The following is a 23202-nucleotide window of genomic DNA, read 5'->3' as shown; positions in this document are numbered from 1 at the left end:
CTAAAAGCAATGGGCCCTGAGGTGCTGTATTCATCACAATAAGGTATGTGCCGCAGGTCTGGATCAATCCCCTAAACACACAAACAGATGGATCAGACTGCCCCTATCATGCACGCAGTATCCCTAATACAGAAGAGGCTTGGATCTCCAAGGTAACCCTAAACCTGAACCCTGAACCCTAAAGCGCTGTGCCGGCCCGGGGTCTCCCTCACCTGCCTCCCTCAGCTTGTTGCTGCTGCAGCTCCGTCACCTTCCTGCACACCTCCCCCGCTGTGGTGAACACCTTGCCGATCTTGGTGAAGAGGGCTGCGATCTTGTCGCTGCGCAGGAACCCGGCCGCTCGGCGCTTCAGCATGTGGAGGAGACAGACTTCCACCGTGCCTGGGGATAGAGACAGGGCAGCAGTGTTACAGCACAGTGCCATACAGCAGGATCTACAGCAGCACGGTACTCAGCAGTGCCTCAGACCCGACGCTATGGTAATGCATTCTGGAGCTTGGTAAAGGTGGATTGGCAGCAACTGCCCAGATCTGGGATAGTGGGATAGATCTGAGCTTCCCTGTTGCTGTATGAGTGTGCCTCAAGCCTGCCCTGGACTGGAAGGAGCACCCTTTCTCTTAGGGGGTGAGGGAGCAGTTGAGTCTCCATACCTCAAGCCTGCCCTGGACTGGAGGGAGCACCCTTTCTCTTAGCGACTGTACAAACTGTACAAAAATATAAACCTTTGAGTGCAAGGCGTTTCAAAATGTACCACTACAGCCCTGGTGCAGCTTGTCTTCCTACACCCCAGGGAGCACAGTTTAGTGTTCCCCATTCCCATTTCAAATGTTATGAGAAGAACACAGCCCCCCTCGACTTTAATAAAGCCATTACATGCTTCTCAAAGGCAAGGATTTCTGCAGCTTTTGTTTCACAGCAAGTGGGTAATAAAGTCCAACAGTGAAACTGTGCCTCCAGCAAGACGCTTCAGTTGCCCAGCCCGATAAAATGCTATCAAATAAAATAAATGGCATAATAAAAAGCAGCATGTGAAATGGGACCAGGGGCATTTCTTCCTTTTCAACATCCGACGCACCCCTCCCCCTTCCAAAATCCCGTCCGACTTCATTAAAAACGATATCAATAACGGTCCGCCTAACCGACAGCATCATCAACAGTGCTTGGAAAGCCAGTATGAGTTTTATGATGGTAATAGCGGTTTTATTGCCGGAATCGAATGACTGAAGGAGCTGCAGAGTTACCCAAAGTGTTTAGCATCTCTTCCCAAGAGAAGAACAAACGGCAGCATTATGTGTGCTTTTGAAATTACGAGGCTGTGGGAGTACGAGGGACCGGCCATGCACTGGCCCCTCATGTCAGTTAGTATTTACACTTCACCTGGTGGTCTACTTTAATGATCTTAACATCATCGCCCTGAAACTGTATTAAAAAGCATCCATAATTACTATAGACAGAAAGCAGGGATGGAAATAAGACTCCTATTGCATAGCAGTTTCACCCATCCCAGGTTTTACTATGAGCGTGATTAGCCACAGTATAGGTAACAAGCTTATCTTATTAAACTCATAACAAAACCAGGAATGGATCAACCTGCTGTGCACTGGGAGTCTTCTTTCCATCCCTGTAATAAACTCGCGGTCCCTGATGGTAGAAGACTGTCCTCTCAGTATTACTGTGAAGCTGGCAGCTCATTGATTGCTTTGATAATCACGCAGTGTAAAGATTGCATCTTAAAACACGTGAAGCAACCGTTTATCATCCGATCATTAGAATCCTGACAAACGGCTTCATTAGTTGTCGTTTCCCCAGCCAGAGAAACAGGAGTTGAAGAGCTTCTCGTAAATGCACAGCACTGGAGGAGCTCCGAGGGGACCCATTCCCACACACAGCCTCCACGCGGTTTTTATTAGCAATACGAACTCTGTCTGGCTGCCTGGGAATTTGACTGGTCCCACTTTGCAGTGCAAGGGGCCAAAACAGAATGGTAGAGGACTAGTTATAAAAACCTCATTATTTAACTTCTTTGATTATTATTTTTAAGTGTATTTATTTAATTCTGGCTTTGATAGACAGCCTGTATTAAACATGCATTCATTAAATAAAGAAAAAAAAGTATGCAAGCTTTGTCAATATTTAGGAGAACATTCTCTCTCTCTCCCTCTCAGTACTTTGCAGTCATTCCCAGCCGTCGATCAAATTGTTATCAATATAGTAAATGCCTGACACATCCGATAAAATAAATCAACAACACTTTCTTGTGATTGAAACTCCCCTGGAAGACCTACACTTATTTCCGCTCCAGCGAAAAATTTGCCCTGTTATATATACACACAATTTAAAAAAAAATGTAAAACATAAATAAATAAATAGTCACAAATAAATAAAAAATTCTAATTTATTTAAAGGCTCGGACAAGCTCCCTTGTTGAGTGTCTTAAATAACTGAGTGGACCAAAGCTCGTTGAGTCTGGTCCTTGGTGTCCTGTTTATTCAAGGTCATGTTGGCGTGCTTCTCATAATCAAGTCAAACTAACATATGGAGGTTATTAGTGTCCTGGAAGGCTGCACTCTGTTTGTTTCTCTGTGGAGGACCAGCGAGCTCACCGCCCACACGCGCGATCAACAGCACGCTCCTGCATCGCGGTGTGAGCTTGAGATTCTCAGTGCAATATCCACACGCAGCCTCAGCGCAGAGGATCCATAGGCTCTGGAGATCCTGCCAGGCAGGGGCAACGTGGCAGAGTCTGTCTGGATGATGATGGGCAGTCAATATTTACTTAGACAGGTCTATTTATAACGAGCACCTTTCATCAGGAAAGGCTCTAAAACACAAAAGGTTGTTTGGTAGAAAATGTGACTATCACTCAATGATTACTGCCTTGGGAAATGTGTCTGTTAGTACAGTACAAGACACTGAATGTATTTAACCAGTTGTCATAGGGCAGTCTTGTAAAGTAATTTATTACTGAAGGATGACACAAACTTAGATCTTCTTGTTTCCTTTCTCTTTTACAATCCCTGTATTGTGAATAATCCTAAATATTAATAAAATAGAATCCATCCAGACAAAATGCAGTCAAAGTATAGAAATGGAGTCAGAGCACTGAATAGGCAAAGAGTTTGCTTTTTGTAAGAGGAATAAAAAGAGATGCATTTTTATCTAGTCATTTACAGCTCCAATTCGGATTGAATCATCACCGTCAGCATCATCAACAGCATGCTAATCAAAATCTCTATCTCCACACTATTCAATACATGAACTGAAGGTATATCATTTGCCCAGGTGAAAAGGTAAATGGACTGGGGCTACAGGAGACAGGTACACCGAGCCCTGCTGTACGAGTGCCGTCTCTCCTGCAAGACAAGACTAAATTGCTTCTTAAACTTTAAATGGATCGCCTCGCTCTCTCACGACACACAGCGCCTGCCAGTAATGAAGTGGAATAAAGCAGATGGCTGGGGGAGGAGGAGGAAACAACAAAACAAGAGAAATCCTGCTTTGAGAATCCTCCTCCTCCCTGGGAAAGCCTCAGGGAGAAGGCACTGTATTCCTTACAGTTTTTATGTGTGCTCAACGTTCAAAGAACCGAGTTGCCCTTTCGAGGCCAGTGTTTGAAGCAGTATAAATGAATATAAATGAATCTTATACTGTACCACAGTGTCTCCTATAGTATATGTGCCAACAGAGAGGCAGGACAAATACAGCGTCTTTATAGGTTTAGTGTGGAGGTTAAAACATCCTCTCTCGTGCTACAAAAGTGTATTTACGATGTTCAGACACACTGTCGATACGATGCAAGTCGCAGGTTTTCCATTTTAAGGCTAGCCCCTGTACTTTATACAGAACATACACTTTAGTGTAAAGGGCTGTCAATCGCTTCATCGATACATTTGTTACGCACTCGGGTCTCTTTCGTGTTTTCCGTAATGTTTAAAAGCGGCAGGTCAGTTTCAGTCAAGATCGGTAAGACAGGAGTTCGGAACATTCTGGAAGACAGACTTTGTTACAGATATGTATCTACCCCAACCTTCCTGATTGAGTCAGAGGCGGCAGTTACTGAGGGATGCAGAAGTATAATAACTGGCCTTGAAGTACCTTCCAAAACAAAATGAACTCCTTGCTATGTAAGATGTTCATTTCTGATGGAAACTCCCACTGCACAGCACTTTGATCCATTCCTGGTTTTACTATGAGTTTAATAAGACACACCTGGGAGATTGATACCTATACACTGTGGCTCATCAAGCTTGTAATAAAGCCTGGAAAGGGTGAAACTGCTATGCAACAGGAGTCTTATTTCCACCCGATTTGGGACAGCTTCCCGAAATCTTTCTGCACGACGCTGTAAACACGTCCTCCCCCTCCTGATTGATCACAAGCAATAAGGAAGGTAATTGGACTGGCTGGGCCAAGGCTTTCTCCACACAGGTTCATTTCAGCTGCGTTCCTCGTCATTAGTTATTTTCCCTGGCAGAGGATTATCACTGCGATCGATGAGCTGCCCCCACACAGCAGCCCCGTTAGCCAGGAGGCTTCTCAGCTTTGTATCGCCTGTGGAGTGTCAAGCCTGATTCACTGCTTTAATTCTCGCGCTGCCCAGATCGCTGCTTTTCCTGTTCAGTTACAGGAAACCTTAAAACGGGACAGTCAGTTTCACCCTTGAAAGATCACCCAGCTTATTTTAAAAGCGAGCCAGCCTGCACACTGCCAATGCAGACACACACACACACACACATAAAGGGCACGGGTTCTACAGATACCTGCACTAAACAGAAAAGGTGCTTTACTGTGGATACGAACGATCCACTTGCATTGTGGACTCACAGTCAATAAGCCCTCATTCGCCAGGCGGAGGCAATTCAAGGAGATCAGACCAGCAACTCACTCACTATACCCCCTCGCCTCCCCCAAAACCCACAGCATTCACTTAAAGTAAATGTACTACAAGGTGAAACTCCATTGGCCAGAGTCCTTCCACCCCTCTCCCTCAAAGTAATCATCCTTAGCTTCTCCAGGTCGCACTGCAATTATCCCTGGTGCCCTGAAGGTTCTAAGACATCATCAACTAGAGATTTCACCATCATGAAAAGACTGATGCTTCCTTTCATGGCTCCTGGATTGTGCGTTACTGCCCTTCAAGGCTCAATTAGATTTCCAGTCCAGAGCTGTCTATATGTGAACGTTGTTCCCCCCACACCTCCCCAGATTAACCTCCAACAATTAGATGCTGCCCAGTGGAATCCGCTTCTAAACTTGCTCACTCAAGCGACAGTCCAGAAGTGGGCTTTAGAGACCGGTATATAAACCACAATAAAATGATAGCAATCTGCAAATCCGGCAGCATCTCTGTTTTCTGCAGATCGACAGTTTGCCCCCCAGAGCCAAGCGTTACGGGGTAACTGGCGGTGTCAGAAACCAAACGCCCCCGCTCCCCCGTCCCCCCCGTCCTCCCCCCTCACCGTTTAATGTCAAAAACAAGGAGATCTTGCGGCCCTGCCGTTCTGTTTAACATTTTCTCACAAGGCAAGACACAGGCTGTCACTCTTGCAAGGCAGCAGCCGTGTTCTATTTTAACCTGCAAGACGCCCACGCACGTTCCCCGAATAGAGTGGGCTTGCACCGTCAACAGATCTCTACAGCCATGCTCTCAACAACCGAACCTGTACCCGTTTTCTGTACACGCAGTTTTTACTCTGCAAACCGCCACCTGTGCCAAACCCACGAGCACTATAATGTTGCCAGCAACCACGAAACACCGTGTTCTGGTCTTGTCAGACCCCTGTAGCTTAGCGTGGCTGGGTCTCGTCAGTGCGGAGGTGGGAAGAGGCTGCAATGTACAAAGAGGTGTAGGTGGAGAGTAGAGGCCAACTGGAGAATTCCCCTGATGCCCTAGTATCGTATTCAAGGACAGAATTACTAAAAGCTTTAGATTACAGCTTTCCTGGTTGCTGGAAGCATGGAAGGTCATGTACTGTCACGTGACTTGATGGGAAAGACAGCAACCCTTCCCAAGCCTACTGGGAGATGAACAAAAAACATGATCAATTGAGATGGGCGAGTCTGATTTAAACAAGCACTGAACTGCAGGGCGGGCAGGATGCAGTTCATCAAATCATCATCAGAATAAGATTAATTAAGCAGCCGAGTCTCTTAATAACCCTGTTCCACGCCGCAGAGCAAGCCCTCCAGGGAGAGCGCCTCCTAATCAGCCCGGTCTCGGATCCGCTCGGCAGGAGCGCTGTCAGAGATCAGGAGCCGTTCTCTTTATTGATTGGCCCCCGCTGGCTCTAATTCCTTGTGTTCTCAATAAAGAACGCTCACAGTGTACAGGCTTACAAAACTGTGAAGAGGTACAGAAACTGTCAGCTCCCCAATCCCAGGGAATGCACAGCTGGGATGCTAGCTGCTCCCGTCTCCTCTCCTTCCATGAAGTTCTCGGCTTCATCCCTCCCGCTTGCACATATCTGCAGAGCTGCTTGTCCAGCTGTCATGAAACTTGGTATCAACATTAGTCAGCAGAACTTATTGAGAGTTTTAGATTCTGGGGGATACATGGGAGTGTCTGTGTCCATTCATATGTATGAGAATGGCTAATCAATGGTGATTAAACATCTTATTGTGATTCTTATTCTACACGTTCTGCTGACATACAACACGGTCATCAACTCTGTCATCACACGGACGGATTTTGAATGTACAGGGTAGGGGATTTATATTAATGACATTATTCCCCGCTGTGTCACCTGCTTTACATGCTTGAGCATCTTTTTGTAGCTGATATAATGCTCAGCAGCAGCTGTGTTTAATTATACAAGTCCAATTTACCCTGGCGAGTCAGAAAAGTCTAATTAAGCAGCCTGGATTAAAACAGTCTCTGTGGGTCTGGTTAACAGTTCACTTTACTTTACTTAAAGTGAGGATCCTGTCTAGGCAGGTCAGGCTGCAGACCCAGACTCTGACTCTCCTTGCAGCCTGAGCCACAGGGGGAAGCAGAGCCATCACAGGCTGTCTGCCGCGGTGAGAGGATCCTTCACCGACAGAGCCACGAGGCTGCTTACGCACATGGCCAGCGTGTTTCCTGTGTCCCTGTCACTCACAGGGCTGCCCACAAATTGAGACGTCCTCTGGTTTTTTATTGTATGTCTGGAAAAGGGAACGTCATGTTGCTTTGTCTGCTGATAAATGATCTTACTCAGCTGTCCCTGAATACAATGTTCTGTTCTGTTCTGTTCTTTATGCACAGAGACTGACACCTCTATCACACTTTTCAATTGGATCTAAACAGTGACAGATCGTGGTTTAAACCATCGAAAGAATGAAAAACGAACCAATCTGGTGAAACCCACGTCGATAATAAGAAAGTGTGTGGGTCTCTTTCGTGTAGTTTTCTTTCATTGCATGCAAGTAAAATGCCAGGTTTTGTCCCATTTTAGTATTTAGATAATTTTTTTCCCTGTTATTGAGATCAGAGGTTTCGATCAACTGAATAGACCTCTTGGCACTCAGGAAAGAAAGAAAGAAAGAAAGAAAGAAAGGCCCAGGACTCCAGAGGTTACAGCAAAGCCCCATGTGCCACTCCTACCCCTATGATTTTTACAGTTTTTTTACAAATGCAGCCGTTTATCTGTGTGTGAATGCGCACGGGCGTGTCTGTTCATAGCGTGCGTTATCATGTGGTTTCCTTGAATCCTTGTGGTCTCAATTACTATAAAAATCCATAATGAAGGAGCTCTTAGCCAGGCTCAAAATCAGTAAAAATAAATAAGCTAGTTCTGATAACACTGACGAACTATAGTTAGCTGAAGAGCACTTCACCTGAGTCACGTGTAACAAACAGATCGTGACTCGTTTATTCCAGGGCAACAAAAGAGGCAGGAGAATGAACGCCGGTGTTAAATAGAGCCTCATTGCTATGCCCTGGTGGATTAAAAAGCACGTGTGAGGTGCGTCGGCTGTGCGAGACAGGCAGCTGTAATTGCCTCATTAGGGACATGCAGCAGCACTGTTCATTAGCAGAGCTGCAGAACAGGCAGACTGGAGAGAGCTTGAATTAAAACTACCAGACTGCAGCTTTGAGTCGGGGAAGGTGACGGCAACAATACTCTTCTTATTCAAACATGCAGCAGCTCTGGTGATGAGAATGCTCCTGGCTGTATGTGTGTTCTATATATATTGATTTGAGATGAAGTCTTGCAGAAACACTGTGGCTCGATTTTATTTTAAACAGCTGCAGATTTCTGTAGTGGTGTCTGTGAGCTCTACGTTTGATCCCGCTGGTGTTTTTCAGTTTGATGCGGTGTCGCTTTCGATTTTAAAAATCAAAAACTGCGGAAATCAAGCAAGCTGTGCTCAATGTAGCTGAAGCCAGTCCTCCAGGAATGGATTTAATTCTGCTAATCTATTTGTCAGCTCACAAATCGCTGGGCCCTGATAAGTGTCAGAGCTGTGGCCACACACACACACACACACACACACACACACACACACACACACACACACACACCTCCAGGTGCTCACATACCACTTGAGAACCTGAACCCAAGGCTGGGGTAATTATATCCAAATCAGGGACAGAGAAAACAAATGAGACCAATCAACAAGTGTGCATGTCCACCAGAGTCTGCTAATGACACTCTGAAAAGGATCCAGAAACTGAATTAACAGCCAAAAAGCTCAGCAAGTAGTTCCAGGTGGCTGGTATGCTTTTCTTCATTAGCTTCTCCGAATTATTTTTCTTAATGGCTTCTAACAGCTGCACAGTATTCTAAAATAACTGATGTACTTTGTATCCTTTTAGCCAAATACATTTCATATTTCTAGGGTTCATTACTTAACCCGGTTTAAATATATATTAAGCGCGTTCATCATTCATTAGCTACTTATTCTGTATCAATACTGCGATTTTAATCAGAAATCTTTGAGCCTGCCCACCTCTGCTCTGGATTGCTCGGTGTAAAAGCGGTTCTGGCTTTAGGCTTGTGAGATCGGAGGACGCTCACACGCCCTCAGAACGTCTGTGCTGCGTGGGGACCCGCTGCGATGAGGAGAAAAAAAAACAGAACTGGACAGACCAAATTCCAAAATAAAAGTGACCTTTTTACTTTCATAGGTTAACGCTGTTCGAGATGCCTGCGTAGTTAAGAATGTAAATATCTTCAGCAGAAGAGCCTCCCACTGACAAGAAGTGCTCTAGAGTTTAAAACCAAGCATCTCCTTAAGAGAGCTTTCCCTGTAGCAACCAACTGCTGCGGCACCTGACTCCTACACGCACGCACGCACGCTGCCCTGAAGTCCTATTATCCAGGGCTGCTCGGAGCGCTGGCACTGAGTAATGTACCAGCGTCAGCACAGAGACTGGAACACAGAGTTCCCGCTGGCTGCGTACGGAGAGTCGTGATTCATGTTAAAGAGAGATCAAATTAGAGCAGACCAAAGGAAAACAACGAGGTACAAATCATCACAGCAGGGCTGTAAACAAGAGGAGAAGAAAAAAAGCCACAAGCGCTGTTGCAGATCTTAGCCTTGCCTAACCACTGCCCTTTATTCATACAGCATTAGCATAATACACCCCCCCTCCCGTCTGATTTTTTCTCTCTCTCTCATTTTTTTTTTTTAGTACTGGACGTCAAGGTAACACATTTCCCCAGCTTGAGTCTACAGTCTGCTGCCCTTGTTAGAAATCCAGGGATACAGAGCAACCTGGGAAATGGAAACAATTGTGACTCATAACATGAGCTGTGACTGCGAGGGAATGAACTGGCAGAACGTACTGCTGCAGCTGTGCAATGAGTCCCTTACTATTGTAGCTGTGCGATGCCTAATTCACTGCAATTATAATGCAATGGTACTTCAACCTTGGCACACCTGCGTAATTGTAATTACACTTTAGACTTGATCAATTACAGTTCAATTACACATTGCATTTGTCATTCGATCACTGCATTTTCACTTTTGGTGACCCCCGTTTGTTTGAAACACAGTACAAGTTCTACAGTAGGTTTCTGAATTTGCACCTGCGATTATGATTGCTGGGTTATTTAGAATAAACAGAGCAAGCTTGTTAATGTGGGGAGCTGTTTGTGTTGCTGTTTAGTGTCATTGTAATTCAAACTGAAATTACTGCAGCATAACTGGAACTGTAATTGAACAAAACAGCATTTTAATGGTAATTGTAATTTCAGAAAACAATGCTGCTGTAATTGTAATTAGAAGTGACCCCGGTTGGGTCTTTCTTCATGCAATAAAAGACAACATTCGATTACCTAAACTGTGCATTGAATCCATTGTTGGCATCTGCATTTTGCATTTTGTGACCCCCAACAGGAGTCTTATTTCCATTCCTGAACTATACAACTGGAAAAAATAACACACTGGAAAAAACAGCAAGGTGTTTCTGCTTTAAAAACGTGTGCAAAGAAACGAAAGAAAGAAAGAAAGAAAGAAAGAAAGAAAGAAAGAACAGCACTAAAACAAAGACAGGAATAGTAAAGAGTGGAGGCTTCAGTGAAGTGTCTATAGTCACAGCACTGTGGTTATCCACAAGCTAGTAAAATGCTTCAGTGTCATAGTGCTGCAGTTTAACATGATGTGATGACTGCATAGAGAACCATGAAGCCAAACTGACAGGACAAGTCTTGACAGCTAAATTGATTAGGACACATGGCCACCCCCCCTAACCCATACTCCCACACACACACCCCCCCTAACTCATACTCCCACCCCCCCCACCCCCAACCCATACTCCCACACACACCCCCCCCTCCAACCCATACTCCCACACAAACACCCACACACTGACACACACGACCACCAGCTACAGAGTGTTGAGAGAATCTCGTATCAGCACCACCAGTGTGTAGCTCCACTCCAGCCCCTGTGTGCACAATGGAAACACGTTAAACTTCATATCTATGTATCAATTTAATAATGCATATATGTTTTTTTTAGGTGATGACAGGGCAACTTCTCAAACTCCACTGAGTACACGCAAACTGTTTCAATTTATAAAAATTAAAAAAAAAAAAAAAAGTGTGCCCGAAGGAGAGAATGTATTGAACACACATTTGTTTAGCAGGGTATTAACGAACATGAGAATAACAAAATAAAATAAAACTTTTTTTTTTTTTAAGACAAAAATAAGCGGTATAAAATTCAGAAACATAAAAAAATGTTGCCCATATGCTAACAGGTTTGCCACCATCTGTAGTGTACTGTGCTTACAATACCCGTGCCAATACCAAGGGTTTTTTTTTGCCAGATCTGTCTTTTTTTATGTAAAAGGAAATGATCAAACCAATGCATTAGAAACATGCATGACTCTGTTTCTTGCAGAGGTAGAGGAGAACAGTCCTTTGGAACAGCACAGGTTTGCAGAACAGGGGCATCGCTTCTTAAAAGCGAGATTGTACTGATCATGCCAACGGGCCAGGCGGTGCTGTCCTTGGTGCTGAAACGGAAATCACAGCAACCAGGATCTGATCAATAAGAGCACGCTTAGCCAAGACTGCTAACAAGCCAACAGCAGGGTCATACCACCGCCTGCACAATCCTTATCGATAGCTTCATAGCAGCTGCACAGGTTACATTACACTGTGTAGCATAAGAAGATCCTCCAGCTCAAATACGGGACTAACTTTGAATGGCAGGATGATACTGAATTATTATATTTATTGTGTAGAAGTAATAGTTCATACAAAAACAGGACTACTAAAAATAAACATAAAAAACAAGCAAAGGGTTTCAGTTTTATTCATGATTGCAAAAAAGGTCGGTTATTTCACAGCTCTTTTATTATGTAGCCCATTGTCAGTTTCTGAAATCATTGTACAAACCCCCTACGGTCGTGTCAGAATGGCGCACAGGTTTATAAAAAGATCTTCCTTCCATTGATGTATTGTGCATCTCTCTTCAATTGGACTGTTAATTGAAGCTTCTGTCCGGTACGCTGAGCACCCCAGCAGGATCAATAGGAATCGCATTAAGATGGTTATGTCCACTCAGTGGTAGATCATACGTCTTGATTTGACTAGAAAGGTCAGCAGCAATTTGGGGCTGTTTTTCATTCCATCAATCATTGGCGATAGGATACTATTTATTTTTTTTCGGAGGGTGCTATAGTTAATATGTGGTGTCATTTTGAATTCAGCCAAAGGTAATTTGTGTGGATTTAATTATCCGTATGCATTCCATGTTTCTTTGTAACAAAAGCATAAGGCACGCATTACTCGACCACCAGGCCACTGTCAGAAGTGCTATTACACTATTCAGGTGCTGTTCCTGTGGAATTCAGTTGGAATTCATTATGAATTTGCAGCCATTATTTTAAACTGGTCACCAATAATTCCCCCATGTTGACACGATCAAATGCATGAACCAATCATTTTCTGCAGCGCATCCCTCAAGCTAAACACTTGAGTGATTTCTAGGCCCGGTGCGTTATTGAAATGCTCCCCGGTTCCATGCGGCTCTTTAACATTTGCAAAGCGTCGTGCGGCTCTGGAAAGGTCACCACGTACCGCACTCTACATTACACGAAGAAGTGCTTGACTAACAAATGAATAAGTGCAATGAACGAAAAGGACCTGATAACTCAGCTCCTGGAAATAACAATTACTGTCTGCAGCGCTAATGAACCAAACATTTCAGTTCATTAATAAAACGCTGGAAAATGAAACGGTGTTAATGGAGGCAGGCCGGGTGAGTCCATGTCATTGCAGTCCCCGGTTAGTATTCGGAGACTGAACCTTCCTTAAAGCCCTCTTTGCGTTTCTAACAGCGCTCTGCCCGACACACGTCCCAGCGTGGCGACTGCTGTATGCTTGCTCTGCCGTCTGTTTGAGGAGCAGTGGGAGCCATGGGGGCTCAATGCTGATCGTACCAAATGAGTTCAGAGAACACCATCAAGCCCACAAAAGCACACATGCCCATGCCCTCATGCTGCTCTGTGGAGTTGATAAAGTTAACACTAGCCATGACTTTAAATGCAGCACAGAAACCAGGAACAGAGGACAGCAGAGTCACAAAATCAAGCTCACAGTAAAACCTGGAATTGAAACAGTTCAATGCAATGCCATCTGGAGTCTCGTTCTATCCCTCAACCACAGCAAATGTCACTACAATTAGATGAGCGGGCCTCCAGCGGTATACACTGTATGTACACACCAGCAGCCTTTTTGACAACAGAAAGCTGCAGCAAACACCGATTTCTCCAGACCTGATCTGAAACTCACTTAGCTCCCGCTGTGCATACAGCTAATTACATTCGATAGGTTTGTGGCTGAGATAAGGGCACTGTGGAGAATGGTACTGTGTTGCTAATGGGCGGACTGGGGCACGGCTAGATTGTCCTGATCAGTGCTTTCACTCTTTCTCTAGGGCATGAGGAATGGTCATACAGAAAAGAAAAAAAAAAGAAAGGTGGTATTATTCTGAAAACGCACACCGTTTCATTTGGAGCGACAGCTGCTATAAGCTTCCAGGGTCCGGCTGAATAATTCCATTAATAGCACATTCTTCACCAGTTCATTTCCTGACAGATTACGCTCTCCCTGTTTACGCAGGTGTTTAATGTGTCCTTATCTCAGCCCTGCCACGGCTTGAGAGGTGCTTCTAGTCTACTGGCAAGGCTGCTTGAGACCACAACTGGGCTCAAGTCTTTATTCTTCTATGGCGTGTTTCTAAAATAAATTGTAACTGTTTAAAGTGTTTGCTGGTCCACCGTTTGGTAAATGCCTGGAAAATAGTCCCGGCTCAACTACACCACTGGTTGAGAAGTGAACTTAAATGCACTGTGTGTGTATGTCTGTGTGTGTGTGTCTGTCTGTCTGTGTGTGTCTGTCAGTGTGTGTCTGTGCAAGTGTGTGTGTGTCTGTCAGTGTGTGTGTGTGTGTGTCAGTGTGTGTGTGTCTGTCTGTCTGTCTGTGTGTGTCTGTCAGTGTGTGAGTGTGCGAGTGTGTGTGTGTCTGTCAGTGTGTGTGTGTGTGTGTGTCTGTGGGGGTGTGTGGGGGTGTCTGTCTGTCTGTGTGTGTCTGTCAGTGTGTGTCTGTGCAAGTGTGTGTGTGTGTCTGTCAGTGTGTGTGTGTGTGTGAGAGTGTGTGTGTGTGTCTGTCTGTCTGTCTGTGTGTGTCTGTCAGTGTGTGAGTGTGCGAGTGTGTGTGTGTGTCTGTGGGGGTGTGTGTGTGTGTGTGTGTGTCTGTCTGTCTGTGTGTGTCTGTGCAAGTGTGTGTGTGTGTCTGTCAGTGTGTGTGTGTGTGTGTGTGAGAGTGTGTGTCTGTCAGTGTGTGTTTTCATGTCACACTGTATTTGTAAAGCATGATGTCACCAGACTTGGCCAGCACAACAACTGTCTCGACAGGTTTTTAATTTCTGGTTAAACAAAGGTTAATAAATGAATGAGTCACAGCAGCCAGAACAAGAGCTTCCTGAACAGAAACCTTGATGGTTTTGTTCTGCTGCTATTCCCAATGGAAACTGGCTTCTGTCCTTGTTTCTCAGAACCCAAACCCAATCAAAAAATCATGATGAAGAAACAGATGAATCTCCTACACCTACACCATGAACCAGGCCCTTTGGGGTCAGTTAAAATCACATCAGCAAATCTTCACACCCTTAAACCTTTCTACTGCACACCTCGTTCTGATGTACTTTCATTGCATTCAGAAAAGGTAGAGTGCACATGTAAGGGATGGAAACAAAACTCCTATTGCATAGCAGTTTCACCCATTCCAGGTTTTACTACGAGCTTGATTAAACACAGTGTATATGTAACAAGCTCAGGTGTGCAGTCCTAAACTCATAGTGAAACCAGGACTGGATCAAACTGCTATGAAATGCAAGTCTTATTTCTAACTTTGTATATGACAAAAACCGAACTGAAGAAATTAAAATGGGGAGCAACATTTCCATATAAAAAAAATGTATGGGACCCGTAAATGCAATAACACACACGGAGAGCGTCAGACAATTCCCTCTGGTCACCTTTAAACAAAACTTTAACAATGAAACCCTTAAACACAGCGTCTGTGAGCTGATCCGTCACTTACTGCACAGCGCGATGATGTGGCTGCTGTCCTCATGAACAAACTTCTTGGTCACAGCCTCCTCCATGAGCTGCTTCACCTGAGAACAAACACAGACAGCAGGTCAGCCCTCTGCAGCACCCCCCTCAACCTCAGACCTGAGCAATTCAAAATCACCTGCAACTACAATGTAACTGTAATAGGAGTTGAACTTCGGCACACCTGTGTAACTGGAAGCATGCCATGTAATCATAGATCAGCTACGCATTCATTGGTCGTACACAATGCTGCTGTAATTGTAATAACAGGAATTTTGCAAACACTGCGATTGGTTGATTTCTGACACGTGATTTATAATGCACCCACAGAACCATCTCTCTTCTTTACAACAGCAATCTGATCCCTGCCAGCAGAGGGCCCAGATGCACCCAATTAAAAGGCACTCTGACTGTAACCCTATTAATGACCCCTAATGACCAGCTTCTAGGAAAGGAAATGACAAAATGCTTTTAACACGTCATACTGGAGGGAGAGAGAATCCCTTCACTGCACACACACACAGAGCCACATTAACACATGCATCAGCCAAGCCATTTATTTCATTCGGGCATGTAATTGTGACACGCTTCCCATCAGACCTAAAAGGCAACGGATTGCATGATTCATATTTGTGTCGTGTTCTTTTCTGGAAGATAAAAACGGATCACGATCTGAACTGTAGGTCACTGAGCAAATACAAAAAGAATTTTAAAAAAAGAGAAGAAAACACAACACTGCAAATGTATGATTATTATTCAGACTTAAACCAGTTTCCATCCCCTCTCTGTGTGGTCGTGAGGGCTGGGGGAAAGTGAACGGTGATGGGAGGTATCAAGGGAACGATCCACAGCTCATCCCATCGATGGGGAGTGCAGCACTGCGTGGAAACGTCTGCATGACCCCTGCTTTCAGGAGCCCTCGCTCCCCCCGCCAACGCTAATCTCCACAGTAATTAACACAGGACCATTACATGCAGCCACTGTGGAGAACTCCTGGGGTTAAAGTGAATGCAGCGTACTGCTTGAAAACTGAGGACATAAACAAAATATGGATTATGGAGTCCTTTTTTATTGTTCTAGAATTTGAAAACAAATCTCTCAAAATGGGTGCAAGCATTAATTGATTAACCCATTAATCAATTACTGAACGGCTTTTACTTCGCGAGCCTCAATAAAGTATTCATTCACTGATTGCACCGTATCTTTAAAACAGGAAACTATAAATTCTACGCAGCCTGATGTGTCGGTAAAACTTGCTTTGGTTTGTACAATTGTGTGAGTGCATGGCAGAGGTCTCCACTGTGCCTTGATAATGGAGTGCGATAATGGGGAGAGCATGTGTGATGTCACAGTGGGATTCTAGAATTCCATTCCGAAGCTGGAATGTGATCAGTGTTCCGAGGCAGACAATCAAACACATTTCACCAGGAAAGACTCAAGGAGATGAGGACGTGAGATTCTCATGAGGGTCCCCAAGGACAGTCTAGAGCCACGTTTGAGTCGACTCTGATGCAACCATGTTTCCACGGCAACGGTGATGCAATCCCTCGCTAGAAGGTCCCAGGAGACAAAAGGCTACATTAGCGGTATTATTTTTAAAAGTAACGGCTGTTTTACCTCTTTCAAAAAAAAAATAGACCCTCAATGTTTTACTGTGAGCTAGCTAAAAACAGACAGCTCACTGTTCCATCCCTGACTTCTTACAGATGAGGGGAGGCAGTCTGGTGACAAATTGAAGGCAGCGGATACAGTAATCAGCTTTTGCTGGCTCCGATTACTTCAATCCACACAAATCCACAGTGTAGAGTCAAAGAAGATGAATTAACTGCAAAGATAACTGAATCAAGTCTATCTGCGGGTCTCTGGAAATGAGGAAGTCATGGGCGTGGTGGGATATTGGCTCATCTTTCCCCGCTGCTTACAAAGGGTGCGCATCTAACCTAGCAAAGGGGGGAAAGTCCTGTTACTCTGGAGACCTGGGGCTAGATAAGTGCAACGCCAAGCACCCTCGCATTGGGAGGAGAGGTAAAAACGTGCCTCACATACAGTCAGGGCCCCTGGAGCACAGCGGAGGCATCGAGGTTGAAAAAGTTCCAAAGCTCTTTCCAACGCGGTTTCGTTTTGTTCAAAGGCGCAGGGAACACGCTGCACAGCGACAGCGAACGCAGTGTTCCCAAGCCCATCAGAAAATAAATGCACAGGGGCAACGGCTTTTAAAGTGCTGTGCGGAGTACAGATGGACAACAGCATGCGCCTGGTCCCCTCCTGAGCAGCGTGTACAACGAGACGGAAAAAAACAGACCACTTCACAAGCCATGACTGAGAAAATGAAGTAAATGAAAGTTGCAGCTATTTCCACAAGGGACGAGAGAGAGAGAGAGAGAGAGAGAGAGAGAGAGAGAGAGAGAGAGAGAGAGAGAGAGAGAGAGAGAGAGAGAGAGAGAGAGAGAGAGAGAGAGAGAGAGAGAGAGAGAGAGAGAGAGAGAGAGAGAGAGAGAGAGAGAGAAAGAAAGAAAGAAAAGATCTGAATCAAGACCCACACTCCTGTACCACAGTGGATTCTGTCTTTATCAATCTATCCGTTCCGATGCAATGCTCTCTTTCATTAGCTTTGAAAGGAACAGAAGAGAACTCATAATTGACCTCCTTGATAGCAGTGTGGAGTAGTGGTTAGGGCTCTGGACTCTTGACCGGAGGGTTGTGGGTTCAATCCCCAGTGGGGGACACTGCTGTTGTACCCTTGAGCAAGGTACTTTACCTAGATTGCTCCAGTAAAAACCCAACTGTATAAATGGGTAATTGTATGTAAAATAATGTGATATCTGTATAATGTGAAATAATGTATAATGTGATATCTTGTAACAATTGTAAATCGCCCTGGATAAGGGCGTCTGCTAATAAATAAATAATAATAATAAATAATTGATAGGGCAGCTATTTTTACACCTTGAATCAAAGGCTCTCGATCCCTGGCAATCCAGAAGAGACTCTCCGGAGCACAAAAGGCAGAAAAAGTGCTAATGAAACATGACGAGTCGTCCCCTATCCCCGTCCCCGTCCCCCGTCCCGGGGGGGGGGGGGGGGGTGTGTGCTGCAGCAGCATGGCCCCCCTGGCACGCTTCGGATTCGTTCATGTCCCTGCATGGCTGTAAAGGTCACCCCCGGAGTTCAATCCCAGGAGGATCTTTCAGAGCGTGGGAGCTGCAACTAAATGAATACGGTCTTAAAGCTGCGTGACTCTGCTCTCCATGCAGCCAGACCAGAGCTCTGCCTGTCTGGCTGGTAGTGTTCAATGAAGGTACACCTCAGAACACATCGATTGAGGAGGGCTGAAACCCAGGGATATCCAGCCACCTTACAACCCTTTTAGCATTATTGCCTTTGACAACAAAACTCAGCAGCAGCATTGATGAAATTTAACTTCTTGGCTATCTCTGCTGATGCTTTCAGTTGCCGGGCAACCCTGCGCAGGGTGACTGGAGTTCAGAGAGACGGTGCTTGAAGTGCGTTAAAGCAAGGCTGGGCCTCTCAGACACACACAGCTGTGGGTTCCCTTCTACTGAGGAGAACCCAGAGACGGTCACACTCACATCCAAAGATGCATCGACACACAGCATTTCAGTAATTTCATGTTTACACTTGCCATCGGAAATCACGTAGGAATCTCATGGGACTGCTGGGTCCCGGTCTGAGGTCATGTAGAAATATATGTAAATATATGTTCTGCCATTGGATCTGAATGAAATCGCAAGGTAGACTATAACATGAGGTCAAGCAAAAAATTAAAAGATATTCTCTCTGTAGCATTGAATAACAAAATATTAGTTATTTCATGCTGGAACTCTCAACACTAGTTTGTTTATATATATATATATATATATATATATATATATATATATATATATATATATATATATATATATATATATATTTATTATATCTTTAAGTCAGTCCAAAGCAGCCTTTATTTATTTCTGCAGAGACTGCGAGATGATTAAATTATTCATCAGGATGATGCAGCCTGAATAAGGAGAATGAGGGGAGTGGCAGCAAACAAGACATTTGAGCACTACAGCGTTTAACTAAACGGGTGCAGTGCACTCGCATGCAGGCTGCAAGATCTCAGACTGGAAACATCGCAGGAGATTCACAGCAACTATCAACACTGCACAGTGCATGAGGGGGCGAGCGACAACGACACTCCCATCACACAGCAGCTAAACACAGTGCTTGAACTCCACTCCTCTGGGGATGCCAGGCCAGTGGTTTGTTTCAAACACAACATTTTAGAAGCACTTTTTGTTCGCTGGGCAATGCGATATGCTGTCTAGTGCCCATTAAACAGCACTCACAGCCTCTGAAACGAAGCCTACGGTAGCTGCTAAGTGGGCACTAGACGACAATACAGCATTTTAAGAAGGTCAGGTTTAAACACACCCTTGGGACTCCCGTTGCATAGCAGATTGAGCCATTCCAGGTTTTACTAAGACCTTCATTTTACACACTCGAGGTTTATCTAGGCCCACTGTTTGGGTGGTCACGCTGCCCAGGAAATAAGACCCCGCCCCTTGCATAGCAGTTTGATCCAGTCCTGGTTACACTATGATTTTAATAGAACACATCTGTGCTTGTTACCTATACACTGTGGCTAACCAAGCTTGCAGTAAAGCCTGGGTGACACTGCTATGCAATAGGAGTCTTCTATCCACCCCTGCTGTCTCAAGTGCAACACATACTGCTTTTAAAATCAGGATGTTTCAAAACCCAAGTACGTTGAAGTCTCTGAATTGTACAAGCTTTGTAAACACCTGACCCACAGTGTTCTGTACGTAACGCAGTTAGTGTGTGTATGCTGAGGTGTGGCTGGCATGGACTGACACATTCCAGTGTGGGCCACTCCCAACACTAACAGCACCGTCTCAACACAACTTCCTGTGGAAAACCCTGAAGTGGGCGCTACTGTTTGTTCTTGGTAATATTTTAACTTCTATTCACAGGGTTTACCCCGAAATATACAGAAACCCCAGAACAACTGACCAAAGGGGGGCTCATGTAAAACTACACCAGCTAAACAAAGAAAGGTGCGCTCTGCCTTGTCCAAAATCCAAAAGGGTGTTCATTTTCTCCATGGTATTCTTAACTTTTCCACAAACCCTGCAATCGCGTCATTTCATTCAATAACTCAGCCATCCATTCATGTCTTAGAACTGAGAGCACGCACGTGTGTGTGTCTGGTGTGTGTGTGACACCACAGAGATCGTGCAAATCACTCCACACACAGCGCTCTTAACCCACTGCAGTAAAGAACAAATCCAGATCAAATCCATACCATTGAAATGGCATTTAGAGGATCAAACTGAAACAACAGACTAATACTACACTGAGGCTCAATCTCTGGTGCATCCAGTATTCTGCGGCGAATGTTTTTTCAACACGGGCAGTGCAATATAAAATCCCTCTGTACAAACACAGCCTAATAGGACTCCCTCAGCATTAGCAGTTCGATCCATTTCAGGTTGCACTGTTAATTGGATACATCTTTTTTCCTCCCCTCGATGGTTCAGCACCAATACAAGCTCAAAGTCTTGAAACTGCCCATCCCTATGGCTGTCCCAAATGCACCTGCCCCCAGCAGTGCAGGGTATGCAATGCAAACAGCAGCATGCCGATAGCATGCACAGGCTAGCTTGATAGAACACACCTCCCATTGTTTTAATGCTCTAGTGGGACCCTGGTAATGCTGCAGTTTTGTCATGGTAGCTTGCAATGTGTAATCTGTGGCTATTGTTGATCGTGTACAGTATTAACGCACTTGTTAGTTAATTTAGTTGCTTAGCGACATAAAACATGGCATTGTTCATCATAAAAGCTGCTGCTGATGGATGTATAGGTTTAAGCCCAGCTGCTGTGCACCTCGCTGTTAACGCTTTATTTCTGTGTTTACTTTATAGAAAGAATAATTAAAAAGTGTGTGTCTTATAATTGAAAAATAAATAAAAATCTCCTATTTTACATGAGTGAAGCTGACATCCATCAGGTTCTGCAATGCTGAGAGGTTTGTAAAATACAGCGACGAGCAAAAACTGATCATATCTTCACATAGACGTTTAGCAGGCTAGAAAAATAAATGCATTATAGCTTACTTTACAAACAACACGACCACACACGCGCACAACCATTATATTGTAATCTGTTTTAATAATACCACTATTAATACTTATAATAATAATAATACAATGGTATTATTATTCGTATCACTTATTTCCGTGTGCATTAGTAATATTTCACAATGCACATCTTTGATTTCTACAGGTTGCAGGAAGCACAACTCCAGGTTGCAACATTGTTCCCAGTTTTTTTCCCTACGTTTGCATTGTGGACCAATGAACTGGATAAACCGGGTCTGCGCGTCGTTGCCAGCAGATATGTGGTGTTTTTTTTCTCTTTCATGGAATCGTTGATTTTGTATTATTGTATTAATCTCAGCTGTGAAATGCATGCATTGAGATCAACGGTGGAATAAACGCGTCGAAAAAGCCAACCCACCCGAAAACTACCAGCGTCATAAATCACGAGTGGGCACTAGCCAATGTTAAATACATGTTATAATGCTAAAAACAAAAATGCAATTAACAATTTAATATATACATGTTCCGTTTAAAAAACTATACCACACCGTCATATATAGTACATTGCAATTCAGAGCAGAGATTTGCACTAATAAAACATAAAAACAGAGCGAGTCTTGTGTTGTGCTTTTAACTGTTTCAAATGCAAAGCTGATACAATCTGAAGCTGCAATGCACGCACGGATCTAGTAAAGAAGTCGCCAAACCTCGGCAATACATTCATCAGGTTATACACCTCCTTACCTCTCGTTTAACATTCCAAAGCAATTTCTCTTTAAAATCTTCCTCCGTGGTCGAACCCATCGCTGTTTCAGTGCAGCTTTTCATAACAGAGCCGAAAACACTTTCTTCCGTTCTATAAATGTATTTTTGCCCCCTTTCCTCGTTCTCGTATATGTCGGTGTTTTGACAGCTGAGTCCAGCCGCCGCTGTCTGCAGTCCAAGTGCTGCCAGGAACCATCTTCAGTTCCTTCTGCGTGACGTCACGAGTCCGGCCCCGCCCCCTCGCCGTCGTACATCACTCACTAGAATAAAGCGCTGCTCACACCTGGACCTTAAAGGGCTGAAACGGATTTTTTTGAATTGCTATTTTTAGAGGGACTCGGATTAACCAGCGCATAGCAACAGTTTAGCTGATGCAACAATTAGGGGGCCAGCAGTTGCATTCACACCCCGCATTAACACACACACACACACACACACACATACAGTAATCATATACAGTGTGTGTATATATATATAACTAAAACTCTAATCGAGTTCTTGCAATAACCAAGAAGACTGCTGTGCTTCTTGCTTGTGTATAACAGAGTGTTCTCAATGCATCGACATTATATTATATATATATATATATATATATATATATATATATATATATATATATATATATATATGAAAATCGATTTCATGCGTGTGTTGTCTTTCAGTTTGGACAGCCGTCTGTTTTTTTTTTCTGTCTGTGCTTACATGGCATGAATCCTGGCTTGTTTGCTTCGATCCACATCTGTCAAAAGTGTTTGGTGATTAGCTTGAGAAATGCAAATTCCTTTGTGATTGTCAGACAGGGACTAGATAAACACCGGCAAACTGCAGCACGCCATTAACAACACATGCAATACAAAACAAACAATCTATATACTGATATACTAAATAACAAACTGCACCACGCCATTAACAACATGCAATACAAAACAAACAATCTATATACTGATATACTAAATAACAAACTGCACCACGCCATTAACAACATGCAATACAAAACAAACAATCTATATACTGATATACTAAATAACAAACTGCACCACGCCATTAACAACATGCAATACAAAACAAACAATCTATATACTGATATACTAAATAACAAAAATATCAAAACCAGCTACGATTATTTCATGCTAACACTGAATACAAATTGCATCAGAGACGTTTTACTTGTTAGAACTTTTTAAAAAGCCTCTATATTAATTAAAATGCAATAGTAAGCACATTGATCAAAGGGGCTTTCACAATCAGCATCCG

The 23202-nt window shown here is 44.0% G+C and overlaps 1 protein-coding gene across 5 annotated transcripts in view; it reads right to left on the bottom strand.

Moving 5' to 3' along the window:
• Positions 1–23202, bottom strand: part of LOC117429948 (small G protein signaling modulator 2-like) — a 40724-nt gene extending 17522 nt beyond the window's left edge. For 2 of the 5 annotated variants that reach the window (XM_059000619.1, XM_059000618.1), the window contains exons 1-4: positions 22651–23185; positions 21928–22246; positions 15042–15117; positions 213–381 (exon numbers count right to left, since the gene is read on the bottom strand). In XM_059000619.1, the coding sequence (XP_058856602.1) occupies positions 213–381; positions 15042–15117; positions 21928–22011 (329 nt within the window). In that variant the 5' untranslated portion in view covers positions 22012–22246; positions 22651–23185. Of the gene's footprint in view, positions 1–212; positions 382–15041; positions 15118–21927; positions 22247–22650 lie in introns of all 5 variants that reach the window. The other 3 variants (XM_059000621.1, XM_059000617.1, XM_059000620.1) reach the window with 3 other exon arrangements.

The sequence above is a fragment of the Acipenser ruthenus genome, chromosome 26 (genome assembly GCF_902713425.1).
Source record: "Acipenser ruthenus chromosome 26, fAciRut3.2 maternal haplotype, whole genome shotgun sequence".
Classification (NCBI taxonomy): Eukaryota; Metazoa; Chordata; class Actinopteri; order Acipenseriformes; family Acipenseridae; genus Acipenser; species Acipenser ruthenus.
The sequence above is the reverse complement of the archived record's forward strand: the minus strand, read 5'-3'. Positions and strand labels throughout refer to the sequence as shown.